This window comes from Lampris incognitus, chromosome 9 (assembly GCF_029633865.1).
Source record: "Lampris incognitus isolate fLamInc1 chromosome 9, fLamInc1.hap2, whole genome shotgun sequence".
In the NCBI taxonomy this organism is placed as follows: Eukaryota; Metazoa; Chordata; class Actinopteri; order Lampriformes; family Lampridae; genus Lampris; species Lampris incognitus.
The window spans coordinates 15,215,171-15,236,119 of NC_079219.1; the positions used below are offsets into that span (position 1 = coordinate 15,215,171).

The window sequence follows — 20,949 nt, forward strand, 5'->3', positions numbered from 1 at the left end:
TGTGTGTGTGTTTAGTGAAAATGACTTATGGTATGTTTGTCTGCATACACTAGGTCCTCATGCAAGATGCAGATGTGGGTTGTTTTTTTAACCGTGGATCTAGATAAATGTACCTTCGTATGACGCATTACATTCCTTACACAACAGAGATGTCTGCCGTGCAAACTTGTGAGTTTGGTCAAACTTGTCAGGGGACTGAGGGCAGTTTCACGTGTGAATTTGTGCATTTTCACCCTTGTCCACCAGGGGGCGTCTGAGAATAAACGCAGACTCACAAAAAGCCTGCGAGTGAACGTCACGTATCCGTCTCGTGGAGCACTTTGAGCTGTTTGTTTTTTTTTCTTTCTTCACTTTGAGGAGCCTGACGAGGGCACGTGGATGAGCAGTGAAACGTTTCTCCCACTAAACGTTGTGTCCAGATGAAGCAATTCACCTCTCTGGGATTTCATCTGGATTATTGAGAATGCATAAAGACGCTTTGAGCTGAATTTCATGTGTGAAACGTGCCTAATAAATTAATCCCATTATCAATTTATGTAACCAGCCTGTGGGGTTTAGCTGGGTCCATTTCGATGCATTTTGATCTGCTCTCTCACCAGGGGCGGATCTACAGGGTGGCAACAGGGGTGGCAGCTGCCACTTCTGAGACACAGTCTTGCCACCCCTGTTGCCACCCCATTTATAAATCAGATAATATGTTTTTAAAGTATATTTTATGTACATGCACGGTGAAGGTCAATGAGACCCGCACCAAACTCATCTCAAACAGAAGTCGCCGATTTAGAATCCCCCTCCCCCTCACAGGCGCGGATCTACAGGGTGGCAAGGGGTGGCAGCTGCCACCTCTCGGACACAGTCTTGCCACCCCTTTGCCACCCCAGGAAAAAATCTCTAGATCCACCACTGTCTTTCACCAACACGGTGTATCTTTCCCTAATTTAGTCATTTTGGTTGTTTAGGTCCAAAATGATCTTGATGCTCAACAATTCGCCCCACTGTTCGTTTCAATAGTGCCGGTGAAACCATGCGACATGCCGGACAGATTACTCACCTGTCTGCCTCCCATCAATCACGCCCACTCAGTGCTCCGCCGCCACTTCCGGTAACCACAGCGTTCAGTCAGGTGGGATCATTTGTGTTAATTTCATCACGTTGGGAAATAGTTTGATGAAAGTTTTCCCAAATAAATGTTAGTATAGGCACCATATGAGGTAGTACTCGTAAGCGACAACTCTGTTCGTTGTGTGTGGAGCCCCCCCCCCCCTCTCTCTCTCTCTCTCAACGGAGGCGTTGAGGTGACGTCAGCCCGGGACCACGCTGCAGCGCCAGCCCAAACAACTCCTGAGTCCTTCCAGCTGAAAAGAAGGGAAGAGGGGGAAAGGAAGTCAGAAGGAAGAGAACGAGAGCGACGTTCGTTTCACCAGCTCGTCAAGGGACCTTTTTTTTTTTATGTGTTATTTTTTGACCGGCAGAGATTTTCACAAGTGATCGGAAAAGAGCAGCGAAGTGCTTTACGGAGGAGCGATCTTTACTTGTTTCTCTATTCCGACCATCGTTCCTTCTTGGAAATAAAGAAATAAAGGATGAGGAGCGCTTGGATGTTGTTATGCCTCGGCTTGGCGACCGGGTTTATCGCTGATAATGTAAGTAGACTGGTTGTGTGTGTGTGTGGGGGGGTTATTTTTGTGACCTACAGCCTTACCTGTCTGTATATGTAACTTGTCAGTGAGGGTCTTCTAACCCCCCTGAACACAACAGCAGCAGATTGGTACTGGACATGTCTAGCTCAGGGATCTCTGACTTAAAGTTGTTGTTTGTTTGTTTGTTTTGTGTTTTATGAACGTCTACCTTGATGTGTGTCCCCTGTCATTTTCATAACTGCGGTGGTACCTTCACTTTGTGATTCGCTGGGGGGGGGGGGGCTTACCATCAGATTTCACAAGAGGCAAACCTCTGTGAACTGATAAATGAACAAGAACAAAAACAAACTTGGGTAAATAATAATAATAATAATAGCCTATGTTCAACTCTTCTTTTTCTACCCCCAAAGCAGTAGGTGACGTCAATTTTAAAGTAAAAGCACACCAGAAAGTCATGGGTTATTGTCATGTTCCATTATACCATTATACATATTCCTCTTCAAAAGATGAATGTAAGGCTGCCAGCTTCTTACCGGGTGTGTGTGTGTGTGTGTGTGTGTGTGTGTGTGTGTGTGTGTGTGTGTGTGTGTGTGTGTGTGTGTGTGTGTGTGTGTGTGTGTGTGTGTGCATATTTATTCTTATATTCTTTGTCATTCACACTTTCGACCCCGGAGCCCATTCACCAATACTAGAGCTCCTCATCATGTCAGGGGGTCCTGACTTATAGTGAATGACCTTGGCCCCATCAGTACTCAGTAGTGTCAAGTTCCCTCAGCACCAAAACCACTTCAGCCCTGCGTGGTTCTCAGCTCTCCTCCTCAGGACGCCTGGTACCTACCACTGTTTTATTTATTTATTTATTTATTTATTTGTTTATTTATTCCAGCCAGGTATTCACTTGTTAAATCAGGAACTTTGCAGACCGAGTTCAGTTAGAGACTATGATAAAGCATCCCCTCCCTAAAACTCACACAGGCCTGATGGTTTAGGTAGACTAGAATTTAAGTTGGGGGTGGGGGGGGCTTAAAAGTTACAGGAGATGTGCCTTTCATTTAAAGAAGTATTTTTGGATTTGGTTTTAGGGGACCAACCTCCATTTACTGTCCGTTTGCAAATAGCAGAGTAAGTCAACATGCTGAGGAACCACAAAAAGTCTTGTAATGAGAAAGTGCTACAAGAAAAGTCCTACGAACTTAGGGGGCAAAAAAAAAAAACATTTCTCTACCTTCCCTCCAACTTGTCTGTCAGCCGGTCTTCCTCATTATCTATCTGGAGGAGAGTTCAGTCTGTCTCAAACCTGAAAGACCTTCTTTTATTTTATTTTATTTTTGTTTTTTTTTTTTGTTTTTTTTTTTTACTAAATTCTTTTTGTGGGTTTGGAAAAGTTGAGATACACTGTGAAATGGCAGGTTCTGTAAATTACGATGCCTCCATTGTTCAGACACTGGTTGCATGATTTATAGACTGCCCAAGTCCCACAAAAATAGAAAGAGACTCGGGCTGTGTGTCAAGAGAGACAGAATGTTGTCACATTTCCAGAAATATGAGACATCTATGACAGGTTCTGTTAATAAATAAAAATCTGACGAGAGAGAGAGAGAGAGGGATGAAACTTGAGGCGGTAGACGTGGATGTGGAGTGAAAACTGGAAACATATGTAGATTATAGGATTTCCTAGGGAAGCAGGAGTTTGACTGAGCTGCATCTGGATGTACTCGTCCATGTTTTGTTTGAGTCAGTTGTAGCTGATGTGGAGATGGCCCGTCTCTCTGTGACGCGCTGTGAGCTGGCGGATGTGTCACTGACCGCATGGATGCCTCACGGTGCAGCTCACAGAGGCCTGTCAAGGCAAGCAGCCTGCCGCCAAAGTGTACATGTGGGTGACACCGAATCACATCCACTGGATGCCAAAATGAGGCTGAGAGCACAAAAAAGACAAGGAAACGTGTTATGCAATATTTAGTAGGGTCCTCTTGTATTGAGGCGAGGTCTGTTGTATTGTGGTCTGTCTGTCTCTCTGCTACAAGAGTCCTGATGAGGATGTGGCCAGTGTGCGCTGTAGTCATACTAGCCACAACGCTCTGTGTTGGGATGATTGCTGTATAGTTTTACTGCAAACAACTCTGACTGAAAAGCTGTTCCTACCTATCTGTGTCCTTTCTTCCTGCTGTCCAGATGTTTGTTTGTTTCTCTGACCTGTAATATTTTATTTATTTATTTATTTATTTATTTATTTTGCATTTCTAACCTCGAGTGTGGCTTTGGGCATTGTATTGACATGATAGAGTCACAAACTGACACAGTGTAGAGTTTAAAAATTGAGCTTCAATGTTTTTCTTATAAGTAAAAAGCCAATCAATAATGCTAAAATATCCAAGAGTTATTTGAAAGTCCTTCCTTGAAGTGGGGGGGGGGTTGGAGGATCTTCTGCTCCTCCATGCAAAAATGTCGAGGTGTCCTTGAGCAAGGCACCAAAGGTTGATGCTAGATCCAGCGGGGTGTAGGCACGGAAGTAGCCGTGATTGGCTGTTGGGTCGGCCAATAGACAGCGTGGAGCCTCGAAGGGCACTGACTTGAAACAAACGATGCGCACTGAAACATTTAGCTAGCTAGCTTACAGCTAACCTTAACATTGCCAGGTTGTACTGTAACGATAGCTAACGTTAGCAATGGCTAACAATGGAAATTCAAAAAGAGTGTAAACCCTAACCAACAACCAATCACGGCTACTTCCGTGCCTACACCACATTGGATCTAGCATCAACCGACACCAAACCCCTAACTGCTCCCGATGAGCAGTTTCACACCTTGCATGGCTGACACCACTATCGGTGCGTGTGTGTGTGTTTTCAAAAAATTTCCAAAAAAACAAATTTCCCCTCAGACTGAGTCAAGTTCAAAATGGGATTTTACTTCTAGAGTCTTCTCAGAGCCAACATCTTTGGTAGAGGACAAAATGTAGCCTGTGGGCCCTTCTGTGTTTGGCTTAATGACTCGTAGAATTGGTCAAACGCACACACATACACACACTTAACACACACACAGTGCTGTGTGCTGCAGATGTCTGGCTGATAGATGATGATGACAGGGCTGTTGTGTACTCTTGGCTGTTACACAACCCCACTCTGTTGACCTTTCTGCTCCATTATTATGACTGGTGAAGTAGTAGGAACAAGGCACCAGCTCCGATGTTGTCACCGGATCAGACCACTAGCTCATTGGCGAAACAACATTCCCTACTGTGCAGCCATATCAGTTTAGACAAAAGTTAAAAAAAAAGAGCAAGGAATCATGTAAAAGAATTAAAAAGCTCCCCAAACCCACTTACACCCCCTCCCCCAATACCTCTCTGTGGGGGTAGAGCTGTGTCTGTTGGGGGTATATACCTATATATACCGCCTGGGCCTGGTTTATTTCCACCAAGACTGTCTTTAGCGTGACATAGTGCTTAGATGCCAGATGGCTACTGGACTGTATTTGGTGTGTGTGTGTGTGTGTGTGTGTGTGTGTGTGTGTGTGTGTGTGTGTGTGTGTGTGTGTGTGTGTGTGTGTGTGTGTGTGTGCTAGTTGTGTGAATGTTGCACATAGACTCATACCACACATGCAGAATCGCATTTTCCAGCTGTGTGTGACTCTCTAGCCACTGAGGTCTGCCAGGGCAGTTCGTAAATGTTCGCATACTGAACACTGTCTGGTAAATGTGACTCTGGTGAATGGAGAGACAGGCTCCCTTCCCCCCGGTTTGACAGCTTTAGTCTGGACCTTGTCCATCATAATGTCTGATCAGATCCCAACAAGTTATTCGCTGGTTGCTTCATAGCAAAAAACCAAACCTAAATGCAAACAGTAGATGTTTGCAGTTGGTTTTCGGTAAGCTTGGGTCATTGGCAACACATGACCCAGTGTTTGTTTTGGATTCAGGATAAAGTTAACTAATGGAAACCGAACATACTTCCTAACTATGGAAGGAGCAGAGACGCTTCGAGGCCTGCAAAAACGAAAGAAAAAAACGTGATGGAAGTCAATTAAACGGCTTAACGTGTCTGTCAGCCTGTCTTAATTTCTTCCTTTTATCCTTTCTTCTCTCCTTGCTTCCTTCCTTCCGCCTGTTGCCCTTTGTGCATCTGTGCTCTATGGGAGCCCCACTGCTCCTGAGACTAACACACAAACACATACACACACACACACACCCACACACACATGCATCTTGGAGCCTACTTGGAGCCAAGCGGTGCTGTTCTCTATGGGAAGTTTGACTGTGTGCGCTTTGAGTGCAAATGTGAGCCAACTCGTTTGTTTCTCACTGGGAGTGTTCGAGCGCTTGTGTTTAAATTGTGCGGCTGGGGTGTTTGGCTATCCGTCCTTCACTTTAACAGCCCCTGGAGACTGTAGTTGGAGTTGTTTGGCCCCTTAAAAGGGAATCCCACTGGCCGTAGGAACAGGCTACCGTTTCTCAGGTCTGGAGAAGTCTTGACAATATTTGCAAACATAACTATTTTCTCACAAAACTAGAGCTCAGACATCCAAGACTCCAGTTTGTGATATCACCCCGCTCTATAACCTGGAGATGTGCCATTGACAATAAATGGGAGTCCGGCTTCTACGGCTCTCTCTGCCCAAGCCTCTGTTAGCACATTTCTACATTTTGATTATTTTGCATCACATTTTTTACATTTGAAAGTTTATACAAGGAAGTCACAAGATGGTCGCGCTATTTCCATTAAAATGCTATCTCCCCCCCCCCCCCCCCGAGGTTTAAAAGATTTGAGTATCATCGGTCTTTTGAAAATAGATGTTTGGGTTTTCTGTCTACTGCTTCAATTGGACTGCAGCATCTGGTTTGTCTCATTTTCATGTTTTGTTTTTGTTTTTTTTCCATTGCTGCCATTGCTTTTGCCCAGACCAGTGGTTCTCAACCTTTTTTGGGCCTGCAGCCCACTATCCATTATCCAGGTCCCTTACCGCCCCCCCCCCCCCATCAGTTAAAATGTAGGCTAATTGTCTTCCCTGAATATTAATGCTGATTATCATTCTGTGTAATATCATTAAAAAGAATGTCATCGAATGCCAAATAACAATTTGATTTAACTGGGCAGTTAGAATATCATTATCATTCGTTTCCAAGGCGGTGGCACAATGGTTAGCATGGTCGCCTAACAGCAAGAAGGTCCTGGGTTTGAGCCCCGAGGTAGTCCAACCTTGGTGGGTCATCCCGGGTCGTCCTTTGTGTGGAGTTTGCACACAGAGGACGTGTCTGTGTGGGTTTCCTCCGGGTGCTCCGGTTTCCTCCCACAGTCCAAAGACATGTAGGTCAGGTGAATCGGCCGTACTAACTTGTCCCTAGGTGTGTGTGTGTGTGTGTGTGTGTGTGTGGGCCCTGTGTGATGGCCTGGCAGTCTGTCCAGGGTGTCTCCCCGCCTGCCGCCCAATGACTGCTGGGATAGGCTCCAGCATCGCCATGACCCTGAGTAAGGATAAGCAGTTTGGATAATGGATGCACAAATGAATAGTTTCCAAGGGAGCAAAAAAAGCCATGTGACTAGAAATTATATTTATGAGTTTTAAACGAATGCAACGGCAATTTGACATTCAAACTTTAATTAGGTCTTGTTATTGATCACCAACAGCAGCCAATCAGAACGTGGTAATTCTGCACTGGTGCCAAACAGCGGAACATATCTCTTTTGAAAATTTGTAACCACGGTGATAACGTGGCGTTCACGGTGTATCCTCGGGAGAAATTAATGCTTTCCAAAGGAAGAAATTCTTAATTTCCTCCATGGGGAATAGCAAGGAAGAGCGTGTCCATTTTCCTGAGTTGCCCCAGTGAATGCCGTGTTGGTGAAATTGTATAGATGATACTCTGACGTCCTGCTGCCTTCACAGGAACTATGCAGCTACAGAAAGCTCATGGTTGGATTACCGAATGGGCCTACCAGGCCCAGGGGGCCCAAGGGCTCAAGGGGCCCCTGAGCCAGAGCCTCTGCATAAAGTCACTGTTATTATCTCTGCATTTCTTGTCACATAGTCAAAGGGCTTAGTCATTCATGTCAGTAACGGAGCCCCAAAAGTCCTCCTGAAAAACTGAAGGGATAGCCTAAACATTCACTTTGAAGATGTCACAAAAAAGAAGCCATCATGATACATTTTAAGTGAGTGTTTATCCCCCTCAGTTTATCTATAGGACTTTAGAGGGGCTAAGTACCCCAGGCAATATGGGCCCTTCAACTCTGTGGGGAGAAATCCAAAAAGAGAGTGCAAAACAACAGCATGAGACGCTCTGACTAAGGGACCTCTCAGAGGTGGTCACAGACAAGGCCCCCCCCCACCCCACCTACCCACACACACATAAATAAGCCATTTATGGGACACATCTGTAAAGTTGTGGTTCATGAAGACCCCATAATGTTGTTATCCACCCCTGATCTGTCTGAATGGGGCCCCTCAATCATATAACGTGGGCTTGTAGGCCAATCTACAACTGCATGGCCATACAGTAGATTTTTTGGCAGGGCAGGGCGGGATATTTGAGGTACTGAGAGTGCTCCCTGTTGAAGAATGCGCTTTGAAATATGCATGCCACATAACTACATTGATTTTTGTATTATTTTTATGCTCCTTTAAATATGTGTTAGGCCTTAACTGGGACAAGGGAGATTCCTTACATGAACATAAAGCTATTTTGAATAGTTTATAGGGGCCTGCCTTTTGCAAAAATCAGGGGATGCCCTATTTATTGCAGATATAATATTAAGCCTATCGCCATTTTTCAAGAAAGAGAAGCTTGTATGGGCTACAAATATTCATTCCCATTTGATTAATGAGTATGGAAACTGGTTGATAGAGGGAGCTATTAAAGTTTGTGAACTGCCGATAGGTCACAGGTGAGGTTGTGATAAGGTCAATCTGTGCATGAGCTTGACAACTGTGCATGTGTATGCACAATGGAGCACCGCCAGACACTAAGTGAAGCAGCAAGGGATGGGCAACATGATCCAGAAAGGGCCGGTGTGGGTGCAGGTCTTGGTTCCAACCAAGCAGTTAGACACCCGAGTCTACAAATCAAGGTCCTTAGTAAAGGCTATTGGTTGACTAATAGAATCAGGTGTGTAAGTGCTTGTTTGGAACAAGACTCATGGTTGTGTAACTGCTTTGTTGGAACAAGACTATTGGTTGACTAATAGAAGCAGGTGTGTAAGTGCTTGGTTGGAACAAAGACCTGCACCTACAACTGCCCTTTCTGGATCATGTTGCCAATCCCTAAACAAAAGCTAAGAAAAAGAAAAAGAAACAAGGGAAGCAGATATTTTACATTGAGTTCCTCGCCTTTCCAGTTTTTAAAAAAACAAACAAATGATGAGAATAACATTAGGGGGGCTCACGAGCCCACCATGGGAGGTGGTGAGGAGGAATGGCCAGTTGGCAGCACTGCCAGTGCTGTGCCAGCGGGGCTGCTGCTCCTGTGCTGCTGCTCCTGTTGAGATGCAGGTGAATGTACGTCTTGGTTAATATGCTGTTGGCGTTAATTGTGTGTGTGTGCTCTGTAAATCCTTTTGAGGTACAGGTGAATTAAGGCGGGGGGGGGGCTTTTACCCATCCATGCCTAGGGACCCATTGTCTCATAATCTGCCTATGAGAAAGCTGACAGGAACACTGAAGTACAGAGAGTCGTTGCTATGGAAACGATACACCGTCTCGTCTGGTCGCATTGGGGAAACCTGGCAGGTCTTACAATGTTACACACCACATTCTTTTGCAAGTAGTTGCACGTTTCTACTCCTCGTCATGAATCTTTAGTTTAACACCCCCCCAGAACACCTCAACGCCCCCTTTTCAAAAAATTATTGCTTCCAGTACCCCCTGACGTTCTCTGAATGCCCCCTGGGGGGCTGTACCGCCCCTGTTGAGAAACGCTGGTCTAGCCCACTTAGCTGGCAACTGTCCCCATCCAATGTACGGACAACTACTTGCTTATCATTTCTTTAAAATGTTATTCAGGGCCCCACATTGGAATTAAGCTGGACATTATGAAGAAGCTCTGAGCTCGTGTGTACTCGCTGTGAGTCTCCGGCCACTCAAGATTCCCACAATATTCCCCCAGTACGGCTTTATTGATGTATAGCTATGATAGTGGCCCAAGTAGAGAAGAGCTATAAATATACTCATTTAATGTTTGATGCAATATTAAAATACAGATTTTATACACACCCCTTTTTCCCCACTTACGTCCTCAACACCTGTTAGTGTAGATCCCCCCCACCGCCCCCCTCTTCCTTCAGCACCTGTGTTAGTGGAAGCATACTATGCATTCCTCACATAGTTCAGGTCTCAGTGGGCCGTATTCAGCCATGTGTGAGCACGTGCATCCTTCTGTCTGCCTGCTTTTGTTCACCGTCTCTTTAACCACACTGGAGGGATAATTACTCCCCGTTGGCTGTGATTTATACTGCTATTCTCGTTTCATGCAATTTATTCTCTAGTTGAATCTCGTCAGAAATTAGATTCATATCCTCGTATTCGATGTTCTGATATGTGGCCAGAAATGATTTGTTTATTGTTTCATAATGAGCAAGGCACTCTTTCAGTTAACGTGAACGTTGCAGCTAGAAATGTCAGGGTGATATTTTTACGCGTACTCAAAGCTATAACCTCACAGATTTACATACACGTACTGCTGGCACTGCAGTACTGGCAGCTCTGTTTTGAATAAATCTCTGTGATTTAGTGGTCAAACTACACCAGTATGGTTGTCACTAAGCTAAATTTGGTTTAGACTACCATAAGGCTTTGTTGAATTTATGATTATTATTGATGAATTTTAAAGTAGCACAGTCAGGTTGGGCCCTTGGCTATGTTGCACACCTTTTTTCTCCGACAAGTTCCTGTTTTTATTAAGCGACATAGATGTTGTCAAATTACATTTTTGCTCATACAATATGACTAATACCTAACGTGAAATGATGGGATGCAATGTGGTGTGACGGAGCTACGCCGTTGTCCTGGTTGCACTCTGGGAGATGATTGGTTCTTGTGCAGTTTGTCCAGGCTAAAGCCTCCCCTGGTTAAAGTCAGTTTGCTACTGGTTGGGGGAAGGACAGTTGGCTGTTCCACCTTGGCCTTGCTACCCTCCTCTCTCTACCGCTGCTTCTGACTCAAGTCCTTCATCTTGATGTCCCGTAGCTCATTGCTCAGCCTCTGTACACCTTCTAACACCGGGTAGGCCCTGCCCGGCTATCGGCAGGTCCAGAAACAAAGCTGAAGTAAGCACTTTTCTAGCCTTGTGAAATGAGCTGCGTGAGCCACCAGGGTCAAGCTCATACATATATTTCAAGTCACTTTTTAAAATCTAGTTTACATAATCTCACTTCCCTGTGTATAATGGTATATAATATTGTTTTCCCCTTCTACTCTTAGAGACGGGAGTGCCTTCCTCACTGTTTTTCCATCGTTTAAATTTATTTCATCATCTCAAAAACTTTTATTTTTCACACTCAAGTTTTCCTCCTTTTTGATTGTTGGTCTTTGTGCAATTTGTTCTAAAAACTGCCATGCTAATATACGTTTATATTGATGACATTATTTTCTAATTTTGTTATTGTCAGATAAATGTTCTGTGGACTGTCATGTTTTGGTTTTTTTTTCTGAGCCACACAAACATTTTAAAATGGAAGCAGTGTGTGTGTGTGTGTGAGAGAGAGAGAGAGAGAGAGAGATCCCCTGCCTGTCTCTGTGTAGCATCACCAATTGCTGTCACGATCAAACAAATGAGCAGGAAGCCAGCTTCCATCTACATGATAAATTATGGCTGCCGTTCATGTTATGGATACATAAGTAAAAAAAAAAAAAAACTGAACACGCGTCACTGCTTTTCACCAGTATAGTTAATGTAAAACTGGTTGAAAGAGGTTTTGACCTGAGGTTCATGATTAAGTAAAAATATATATATAAATTAGTAAAAGAAATCTGCAAGTATGGCTGAAAAAAAACAAATGAACCCCCTTCTCATCTCTTTGTGTCCGTTTCCTTCTTTCTCTCCCTCTGCCATCCTCTCTCCCCAGCTCCGGTCCTCTATTATGGCACAGGATTATTAATAGTCATAGTTGCACCCCTATAATGTCCATATTCCTTTTCCAGGTCTTATCCCAGTCGCCGTCCTCCTCAGCAGATGACCTGTACCTGGAGGGGAGGCCGTCAGGCGACTTCCCTGTGGATGATGAAGATGGTGAGAGCTTCGCCTCTGGCTCTGGATCAGGAGACTATTGTAAGACACCCCCTTTCATTTTCATTCATTCCTTCATTATCTTGTAAGACAAATTATTTCAGTCCCGTCGCTGCACTTTATATTTCATAACATCCTGTTTCACAAAGAAATGAGATAGGATTCTACCAGGCCTATCATAAAAATGAAACCGTAGTCCATTAAAACGCCCGATATCAAGCCATGGTCAAACCGGTTGCCTCATACAAATGTGTATATATGCTTGGTATGCATTGTTCATTTGCTGATATAGTCTGTGCCATTTAAAGTTCAGATATCCTGTAAGAATCTGAACAAACCAAGCCATGAGACGATGGCCCTGCAAGATGCTAACACAGATTTAACAGAAGCCGTCAACAAAAGAAAGATCTGGAAGAAAAAATGTATGGCAGAGAATCTCCCGTGTGGCAGCACTTACCAGTTGTGATATTTCAGACTAATACCAGATGACTGTGCACCGGGGATAGTGTGTGATGGTTTCGAGTTTACTTTTTGCAAAACACTTAAATTCTGTTTCTTCATTATGAATACTACTGCCCTGAGGTGTTCCCGATGTTCTCTGTGCTGGGCTCGAACTGAGAAAAATTTACATCTGATTTAAAAACGAGGCTCATATATTTGAAAAAACAAAGTTAAAGAAGAACGCAAGCAAAAGTAAAGGCACAGTAATACCACTTTCATAGTAATTGTAATTACTTAATTAATATGCAGTCCAGCACAGTTGAAATTCCCATTTGTTATAGCAGCAGCCAGATGTGCAGTCATATCTGACACACACATTTCCTGACTAAGTTTTACAAGGCTTTATAACACTTTCTCCGGTGATTATGAGACAAGGGAACGCCGCGTGTGTGTGTTTCAGTTAGACAAGTTGCACCTTTAACCAAGCACTTTTAAAGTGATAAAATACTTTAAGACTATTAATTAAACTGTTTTTAGAAAAACAACTGTACATATGCATGAATGCTTATACATGAACACACACACAAGCTTAGAAGCTTACACACAGATGTTTGTCCCGAGGTGATGGGAAGTTTGGCAGGTGAGGTTTTATAAGAGGCCAGCGGATGTCTGATATTCTTGATTGTCCATGACTCAACTTTGTTCACACCATTACGAATCTACCGGAAGACGAGAAAGCTCTTAAATGCAGCCATTTAAACTCCGTTTATTTCTAAAGCTTGTTGGAAGTTGTTGGGTATTAACCATCTCCCCATGGCAAATTCCACCGAGCTGTAAAACTGCTCTTGCACATACATGATAAGAGGTAATTAACACCTTGAGAGCCTCCGTTGGCGATACTGAGTGTCAAGATTCTGTTCCCATGATATCAAGCAATCGTGCACGTGGGGAGGGGGGCTTAGCACTTGGCGATTAAAGTGTTAGCAGAAATTCCCGTGCCAAAATGAAATATTGGTCTTGCGTCTGGGCTTTGAGCCAGCACTGATGCATTTGCTTGCTCCTCCTCAGCTCTTGCTGATGTCATACTGAGAGAGTCGTCAATCAGGAGGTTTGTCGTCAACATCTCTGAGACGACAACAATCCAAGAGGTGATTCGGGACCAAACGACTGCGGTGCCAGACTCTCCCGCCAACCCACTGACCACAGTAGTGGACTCAGAGGATCCACTCACCACCGCAGAGGGTTCTGCGCCACCGCAATTCGCCTTTCCCGATGAGAGCACCAAGATGGACACAGAGGTAGAAAACCAGTTCCTCTTCCTTTCACACCACACATGCTCTTCCTCTGGAAATGTACTGACCGCTGACATGGTCTGTCAAAGGTAGACGATATCTCCTGACCCTGGGACAAAGTCTCCATACCATCACACTGTGGAATGTCAAAAAACAGGAGCACCTACGGGGAGAAAATCATTGATTTTATTTGGGGGGGTTGAACTAAATGTGTCCCACTTTTTTGGTTCTTTATGTCAATGCACCTATATACTTTGTTTCTTACATTTCCAGTGCAGCTCAGTTTGTGCATATCTTAGGATAGATTGTTGGCTTCTGGCGTTTGACGGTGTGAGCTGGCTGTCTTGTTATAAAATGTCCTACAATAGCGCAACAGCAAACATGTTTTTCCAACAATGTGCCGAGGACACACAAGTGTTTGTCACGGGTCAGGAAGGACTCGTATGCAGAATCGGGGACCAAAGGCGGGAGTAAGTAAAGAGCAATAACTTTCCTGAAGGGATTAGACGGTTCGTTGCATTGTTCTAAACCAAAGGTCAGTCCGAACAGGCAGCGGTACAGAACCGAGAGGCAGAATGCAAGGTCGCTTACAGGCACGAGTCAAAACCAGGCAGAACAGATTAGACGGGCGGATGCGAAAACTAGCAGGAGCACAATTCCGGATCTGGTGAACACGAGGTGAGCTAACGGGAATATATATTAGAGATACTAATGAGGAAATGGGCAACAGGTGTATAGCAGAACGGGCAGGGTGGCAGGTGATTGGCAGGCAAGTGGTGCAGAGGCGTGCAGGTGTGTGTGGCAGAAGTGGTTGGTGTGCAGAGACGCACAGGGCCGGGGAGAGAGCTAAGAGGAACTAGCTGAGTCCATGACAGTACGCCCCCCCCTTCCCTACGGATACCCCCTGGCATGCTGCTGGGCTAGTCTGGGTGAAGACTCTGATGAGGGTTGGGTCCGAGATGTCCCTGGCCATGACAGTTTAAACACACATAGGATTTTTCCATTTCTTGTGATGCCTTTTATTCTATTTCTATCCTATTTTGTTATCCAGTGCAACTTGGATTCTACTAGCAGGTTTGCTGATCAACTTCTGTCTTTATCTTTCTCTGTCCCAGCAGGTAGACATGAGGCCAACAGTAGACTGGTTCATCTTCAACACCAGTCCAAGCTCCAGCAGCATACCTCCCATTGAAACAACGACTGCCTGGTACAGCATAGATGGCAGCCCAACCAAAGACAGTGCAGAGGATGTCCTTGTCAAAAAAGGCGTTCAAGTCAAAGACGGTAAAGATGACCAAACATATACATTGGATGTCCCTGAAGAGGTGACCTCAGAAAACCTTTGGGAGAGGACCGAGGTGCTGGCAGGTAAGGAGGGTGTTCTTCTTTGCTAATGATGAAATTATTTTCACTCCTCCATCTTTAAAGCCCCCACGGGTATTTTGCAGTATTTCATACCTTGTTGAAACACTGCTGTACCACTAATGGCTGTAGGATGTTAACTATATAAAGCACTGGCTGTAAGGTAGCATGTACCTCATGCATTTTGTGTGAGTAATTATAATATCTACTTGCACATCTGCCACCATACTAATCAAAGATTGATGTAGAATATCTTGAAACAACATGCTTTTTTAACATGTATTTTCAAGGCTGTGAACAGGTACTTGTCTGTTAAAGTTGGAGTAATGGAGACCTGTGTTATGCGTCAGATAATCTGTTTTTGTTTTTTTTGTCCCATTATCATGATTGATATTTAGGAATATATGGAAAGATTTTAAAATTTAAACCCGGATTGTTTGAGAAACAATCCGGGCTTTTGCCCTGTGATGGCCTGGCGGCCTGTCCAGGGTGTCTCCCCGCCTACTGCCCAATGACTGCTGGGATAGGCTCCAGCATCGCCGCGACCCTGAGAGCAGGATAAGCGGTTTGGATAGTGGATGGAATGGATGTTTCTCAAACGATGTCTGAGATATTATTAATAACACAGGATGCCCATTTTATTTTATTTTTTTATGTACCCACTGAGATAGTCATCAGTATTCTGGTTACTGGTTCTGGTTCCCCAAGGGGATTAATAAAGGAAACTTAATTAAAAAAAGAAAAAGAAAAAAAAGAGTGGCACGGTGGTCCAGTGGTTAGCGCTGTTGCCTCACAGCAAGAACGTCCTGGGTTTGAACCCTGGGGTTGTCCAACCTTGGGATCATCTCAGGTCGTCCTCTGTGTGGAGTTTGCATGTTCTCCCTGTGTCTGCCATGGGTTTTCTCCGGATGCTCCGGTTTCCCCCACCATCAAAAGAAGCATGCATGTTGGGGTTTATACTCCTGTCTGTGCCCCTGACCAAGGCAGTGGGAAGAGAACTGGAGTTGGTCCCCGGGCGCAGCATGAAGGCGGCAGCCCACTGCTCCTAGCTACACATATCACAGCTAGGATGGGTTAATTTGCAGTAGCTGAATTTCCCCAAGGGGGTTAATAAAGCAAACTTAATTCTGAAGGTTGGAGTGGCTTTAGTCTCCAGACTTATCATCTTTCTGCACGTGCCATTTCAGCTGGTGGAAGACTTTTCTAAAACATCCATAACATTCAGGAGAACGTCAGAGTAGTTTCAATATTCGCACTCTAAAAACGATACAAATTAGGGCCTATATGATATCGAACGGTGGTCAAAGCGAATTTGCAAACGGAAACGTCATATAAAACATGGGTTTCAACTCAGGTGGCATTGAATTTCTCCCAATACATAGGAGTTTTGGGAGAAAAAACAGGTGATTTGCGCCGTAATTTTCACTGAGGTGGTATAAGGAAGCCACAGATGTGATCGGATGGGATACACCAAATTACCTGAACTCCCCTGGAGAAACCGATCCCATTCAAATAGAGCTTTAGACCACTGTGCAGCTTCAGTTGCGGCTTTAATAGCTGCCTTCTGATCATTGATTAATCAATTAACATGAGATTTCATCCTGGAAAAAATACTTCGGTGAATTTAGAAAAACTGCTGTGATTTTCTGCTACTTTTTGACACTGTGTCAAAATCAGAGGTATGACCGTGTCTTGAGGTTGACATGTTTTCTACGTGTATGGGTCGCGCACAACCTCTGAAACCCAGTGAAGTAAAATTTGATGCGATATTCTAACGTTTCTTCACCCTCTCCTCATCCGCTCTACAGCTGTGATCGCATGTGGAGTGATTGGATTCCTGTGCGCCCTCCTCCTCCTCATCCTCTTCGCCTACCGCATGAAGAAGAAGGATGAAGGAAGCTACGACCTGGGCGAGAGGAAGCTCCCCCCGACGGCCTATCAGAAGGCACCAACCAAAGAGTTTTACGCTTAAACCTACCAGTGGGGACTTGGAACGTAATCTGCCATCTCACAATTTGGACTCTGAATGGATCTTTCTTTTTTTTTTTGCTCATCTAAAGCTGATGCATCATGATGAAGTTCAATGTCAAACACTCTCCTCCATCTCTTTTCTCTTTTTGTTTCTTGTGTCCTCATCTCTTTTCCTGCTCGCCTCTCCCCGCTGATCTCCCCTCATCTCCTTTTACCTCCCTCCTCCGCCGTCTCCCCTCCTTCTTGACTGTGTTCGGTGTTTTGCGAAGCGGAGTATCAAAAGAGTATTAAAACGCGTTCTTATCGTTCTACTTCAGGAAAGTAACGTGTTTCAGAGTATGGAGAGTGTTTGTGTACTTTCAGACAACCATTTGCCGCTTCTTCAGCAAGCTGATGGGCACTGGGCTGGCCCTGGTTTATTATTTAGTTAGTCCCGTCTGACGGCGAAACAGCCCAAGAGGCCCAGCTTAGGTCAGCGGTGTCAGGAAGGTGACGGAGACAGACGTCTTCAGACACGGACAGGCGTAGTTCATTTGGAGCGCTGCTAGCTGAAATGGTACGCGTCACGGGATTACCGCTGAAAGGATCCTAGATAGTCAAGTGTCCTTTTCCCCTTCATTTGAGGTTAAAGACTGTTCATAGCAACTTGTGTTGTTGGATTTCATGATGAGTCATTGATTTACTTTTTTTTGTGACAAATTAATATTTTATTTCATGTTTTGTTCATGTCGCGATGAGAGATTTTGTTATCTGCAGGTACATATTTGTAAGGAAAATTTTTTTTTTTGTTCTCTCAACTTGTAGAAATGACCAAATATATTTGTGCTGTATGTGTGTTATCTGTGTTGATTTGTTTTTGTTTTGTTTGTTGCATATCAACTGTTTGCATGCTCCTGCATTGCTTCACATAATCCTTTTTTAAAAAATTTTTTTTACTCTTTTAATATTGTTTCATTACATTTCTATAGTAGCTATAGTAGAAGTCGGTTTACCTTGCATTTTTCCTTCAACACCGATGCACTGAAGGGAAGCTAAAGTAAAAGTTGTTCACCCGGCATCTATTCCTGCACCGCTATTGCAGTTTTCCCTTGAAACATTTTTTTTTTAGAAATTATTCTTCATTCATGTCGAGCAACCCAACAGCACCAGTGTAGCAATCACATAAAAAGAGCCACTTCTAATACGATGGTTACGTTTATTTTCAGTCTTGGATCAGCGTTTTAATACAGGGGCTTGTTACTTCAGAAATGCCGCCATCCTTCATCCTGTATATTTTGCTCCCGAAAGAATTTCTTAACAGTTGCTTGTGCAGCAGGAATGAAGCGGGAGCTTCATCGTGGGCTACGTCTGGAAGGGTAGCCAAGGCAAATTACTATAATCCAAAGATGTTTTAGATGCGACCTATCTGTTCAGACCCAAACCAAAGCACATTCTTTTCTCTTAACTGTACATAGATGTAAAGCGGCTGAAGCTAAAGGGACCGTACAAAGAAATCGCCACTCACAGAATCAGTCTATGTGCTCATCCAATCAGTTGGGTTGGAGAGGTTATTTGCAAGATATCAACAGGTAAACATTACCAAAAAAGCTTTTTTAGATTTTAGATAATCAACTTGAATACTCTGGTTCAGTCACGTAATTGATTTATTTTCACTTAAATTTGGATAATTTTGTTTTTTTTTGTAAAGTTATTAGTGGAATCTTAATAGACTTATTAATCAGTCATGAGTCCAATAAGAGCCTTACCCTTCTCCATTTGGATTTCAACTCCCTTGAAGCAAACCAGGCTTGTCAGCTAATGTGCGACGTGTGATCCTACTGGAATCCTGACGTTCCTCGTTCAGCTGTGTGGAGAGCAAATCAAAGCAAGCAAGACAAGGGGGCAAATGTAAATAGTGAGTTAGCGAATGCACGGCATGTTTGCCAAAGTCTGCTGTGCCTTAGGTAGATATCAATGCTTCATAGTTTGCTTTATTTTTGGGGGCGGGGGTTCGAACAATAACAAAAACTACTACTTTTTTTTTTTGCTTTGGTTCAGAAATTTGAGGAGCGGGCGGAGGGGTTAATTTGTTTCAATCAGTACCATTCACCAACCTTTGCTAATATTTGTGTGTTATTAATAGGATAGGATATGATTGTGGATATTTTAGTTGGCATCACACTTGTATTCCTTACGAAAGCAAAACTTTACTAGTTCCTTTTTGAAGACGGCGTTTTCCTGACCAACCAAGATCAGGAGGCCGGGTTAGCCGGAGTGAGGGTTTCATTCACAGTTGACGGCACAAATCTGGAGCCCTTAATTGACGTCCTTGTGTTCTTTGTTAAAAGGCCCAAGTGTGTTGTTGGAGCCAGTCATACGACTCCTGAGTCACCGGGCCGAGACTGGCAGTATGTACTGTTGGTAATGTCATGTCAGATGAACATACACTATACCGCTGCCAAAGCAAAACCATGAATGTCTTATCTAAACAAGTCATCTGATTTATATTTTTGTCCCCCATCATGTTACTCGCTGTGTTTCTCCTTGGTGTCAAATGACTGTTGTGTAGTAAAACAACAATACTAAAACTAGATAGTCATGAAGTAGCTGGTAGAAATGCTTTCAATCAACTGGTTGAGAAGTTTGTTTCCACATTTTCTGGTTCATCTATGTAAAATATTCTTTGGCTCGGCATCGTAGTCCTTATCTGCAGTCGTTTAATAGTAGTTTTATTGTGGCCTATGTAGTTCTGTCTCCAATTTACTCATTTTGGGAGACGAAGCAGGAGCAGGAAAAGTTAACCTGTGAGGATTTGTGCGTGTGTGTGCATGTGTGTGTGTGTGTGTGTGTGTGCGCGTGTGTGTGTGTGTGTGTGTGTGTGTGTGTGTGTGTGTGTGTTTTAGTAAAGTTTACTGACTAATGTGTGTGTCACACATAACTCAAGATTTAATGGAAATCTCAAAATTTCAACACATGAAAACCATTTTAGATCAGTCTTGATGCATGCTCAATAATGCAGGTAAGGAAGTCGCAGGAAGCTGAGTCGGGTCATCTGGACACGACGCTTATTGAGAGAGGATTTCTGTGACTACTACACATGGCTGTTGTAACTCCAGTTATCGTAATTTGCTTATGAAACCAATCATCGGTTTCGGTCGTTATGCAACTGTATTAATAAGGGTGGAGATACCTGCAGTCAGGTTGGACTGAAGAGGTGACTTGGATGAGGGAGGAAACGTATCTGTGAGTAAACGCTGTGTACACATGAACTGGTTCAGCTTTGTGGTTTTAGGTCAGGGCAGAAATGTAGGAATATCTACCAGTAGTTTATGTCTACAAAACAAAGGGACCAAAAAGAAGAAGTCTGACTCTCTCTGGGACTGTGATCTGGGTTAAATACCATCAACTCTTCCATTGTCTGTACAAACGCCTGCGCTTTAGGGTGTCACGTGAAAAGCTGGCATGAAGCTTCAGGATCAGTAACTTGTGACCAAACATGCTCTCTGCGTTGATCTCATGATTTATGTAATTTATACACATTAATTTATATTTGATTATATACCAAAAATACAATTAATGTTTTCGAGTGTACAGTATTTACAGATGGTCCCAGCCTTGTTGTGCACACGGTGTCTTTTTGTGCGTTTTTTTTTTCAACATTTGACAAGGCTCGATCCAGCTCGTTCCCTATTCCAGTCAATTGTGGGAGTACATCTTCACATGTTCATGTCACTGAACAGCCGCTGGCCTCTGAGGGTTGGTATACCCAGTCAGTTGGGATTTAACCGAACGACCGCTTCAGCTCGAGGACATAAACTGCAGTTTCAACTTGCGTTTGGAATTGATGAAATCAACCACACATGAATTGTGTCTATCCTTTTTCTTTTTCTTTTTGTTTCGCCCAGTCAGTTTTCCCTCCACCGTGGTGAGGACCAACAAAGACTTGATGATGCCATGAGCACAGACGAGGCCTGAAAGCGCTGTGTTGCAGACAGTGTTGTATCTTATGAGGTTCACTACTGAATAAAAAAACACCTGGCTGAAA

General features: G+C 43.8%; 1 protein-coding gene across 2 annotated transcripts; it reads left to right on the plus strand.

The window, feature by feature from the left end:
• The first annotated feature begins 1,336 nt into the window (after window positions 1-1,336).
• On the plus strand, window positions 1,337-20,949 carry LOC130118233 (syndecan-2-like). Of its 2 annotated transcripts, none has more exons than XM_056286633.1 (5): window positions 1,337-1,643; window positions 11,775-11,901; window positions 13,369-13,598; window positions 14,708-14,960; window positions 16,763-20,949. In XM_056286633.1, the coding sequence occupies exons 1-5, from the start codon at window positions 1,584-1,586 to the stop codon at window positions 16,924-16,926; spliced, it is 834 nt and encodes a 277-aa protein (XP_056142608.1). In that variant the 5' UTR covers window positions 1,337-1,583; the 3' UTR covers window positions 16,927-20,949. The 2 variants fall into 2 exon arrangements, with proteins under 2 accessions (XP_056142608.1, XP_056142609.1); XM_056286634.1 differs by having other exon boundaries at window positions 14,711-14,960.

What these genes read in the sequence shown, in the direction of transcription:
- LOC130118233 (XM_056286633.1), top strand. Translation starts at nt 1,584, where the DNA reads ATGAGGAGCGCTTGGATGTTGTTATGCCTCGGCTTGGCGACCGGGTTT. An exon ending in CCGGGTTTATCGCTGATAAT is followed by an intron (nt 1,644 to 11,774) that starts GTAAGTAGACTG and finishes TTCCTTTTCCAG; the next exon opens with GTCTTATCCCAGTCGCCGTC. An exon ending in GCACCAAGATGGACACAGAG is followed by an intron (nt 13,599 to 14,707) that starts GTAGAAAACCAG and finishes TCTCTGTCCCAG; the next exon opens with CAGGTAGACATGAGGCCAAC.